The sequence below is a fragment of the Cariama cristata genome, unplaced genomic scaffold (genome assembly GCF_000690535.1).
Source record: "Cariama cristata isolate BGI_N322 unplaced genomic scaffold, ASM69053v1 scaffold8554, whole genome shotgun sequence".
Taxonomy (NCBI): domain Eukaryota; kingdom Metazoa; phylum Chordata; class Aves; order Cariamiformes; family Cariamidae; genus Cariama; species Cariama cristata.
In genome coordinates, this window is record NW_009613466.1 from 8,687 (window position 1) to 10,351 (window position 1,665).

At 56.3% G+C, this 1,665-nt stretch overlaps 1 protein-coding gene across 1 annotated transcript in view; it reads left to right on the plus strand.

The window, feature by feature from the left end:
- Nucleotides 1-263: 263 nt before the first annotated feature.
- NOS1 (nitric oxide synthase 1 (neuronal)) overlaps nt 264-1,665 on the plus strand; it is a 38,283-nt gene continuing 36,881 nt past the window's right edge. The window contains 1 exon segment of the mRNA XM_009699035.1: nt 264-995. Coding sequence (XP_009697337.1) covers nt 264-995 — 732 coding nt within the window.

Below are 1,665 nucleotides of genomic sequence, written 5' to 3' on the forward strand. Positions count from 1 at the left end.
CCCTGCCCTTCGCCTCGCTTCCCACTGGTGACACTCCCCGCTTTCCCCGGGCTGCGTTTTGGAGAGAGGTGGCAGTGAGAATGCTGCAGAAAGGCAGCCTGCGGCCAAAGCCCAGAGGAGTTTTGCAGTGAGGCCAGTTGCTTAAAAGCCAAAGAGTTGCTGCTTCCCCACCCCGGCACGGATAAGCATCTCTGACAGCGAATTTCTCTGCGCTCGGAGAGTGTCGAGGTCCTGGTCTGCAGGCTCAAAGAGAGGGGGCTGCCATGGAAGAGAATGTGTTCAGTGTGCAGCAGATACAGCCCAACGTCATCTCGGTGAGGCTCTTCAAGCGCAAGGTGGGCGGCCTCGGCTTCCTGGTGAAGGAGCGTGTCAGCAAGCCGCCCGTCATCATCTCGGACCTGATCCGGGGAGGGGCTGCGGAGCAGAGTGGCCTCATCCAGGCTGGGGACATCATTTTAGCTGTCAATGGCAGGCCCTTGGTGGACATGAGCTATGAGACAGCACTGGAGATACTGAGAAGCATCGCCTCTGAGACCTACGTGGTCCTCATCCTGCGGGGCCCCGAGGGCTTCACCACTCACCTGGAGACCACTTTTGCGGGTGACGGGACACCGAAAACCATCCGTGTCACCAGACCCCTCTGCCCGACTCCGAAGGCGGTTGACTTGTCCAACCCAAGCCCGCACAGCAAAGAGCAGCCGCCACTAGCAGCCGACCACACCATGGGCTCCCTGTGGACAAGAGGGATCGGGCGGGAGGTGGAGCGGATGGCCCACGTTAACAGCGTCGTTACCGACAGCAAAGGGCAGGATTCTGGGAAGGGGAAGGAGGGTGCTTGTGGTCACCCTTGCCTCAACGGTGGCATGGAAGACAATGAACTGCTCAAAGAAATCGAGCCCGTCCTGGATCTCCTGAAGAGCAGCAGTAAGGACAGCGATGGAGATGCACCCTCCAAGGTAGAGACAAGAGATATAGAAGTCCAGGTGGACTGGTAGGTCCCTAAATACATTTTTTACATTTGATGAAATGTGCTGGTTTGGGCTACCTAACGTGGCTGGTTTGGGTGTCGGTGAGCCCCTTCCCAGAAACAGCTGCTGTCTGAGGGAGCAGGATGGAGATGGAGGGGAAGGGATGCAAAAAGAGGGGGAAGCGGTTGGCAAGGGCAAGGTAAAAGTAATGAAAAATTGGGAGTAGAGATGATGGAAGAGAGAAAGATGTAAGGGTGGGAAACCGGGGAGACAGCGGGAGTAATGTCTCATGGAAAGCCGAGCTGTGCGATGTGGTGGATCCCAGGTTGGGCTGGGTTTTGTTTCTGTTGCATGTTCTCGATCTCCTTTGCTGTAAGTTTTAAACAAAATCCCGTACCTCAGTTTCCCCGCCTGCCAGATAAGATTCACGGTATTGCCTGTCCTTGCTATTCTGCTTTGGAGCTCTCCCCTTGAAATCTGCTATTGATTAACTGCCGGAGAGGGAGAAGGAAGGTCAGACCGGCAGAGTACGATGCTTTCCAGGAGAAAGGAGTTTCAAAACCTTCCGTGCTTTTGGCAATCCGGCTCTGGCTTTGGGGAGGGGAGAGAGGATCCCCGGTCCAGCTCCAGCTGAAGCCAAGGGACCTCTGTGCTAGGGCAGCGGGATCTGCCTTGGGTGCTCCCCTCTTCTGCGTGT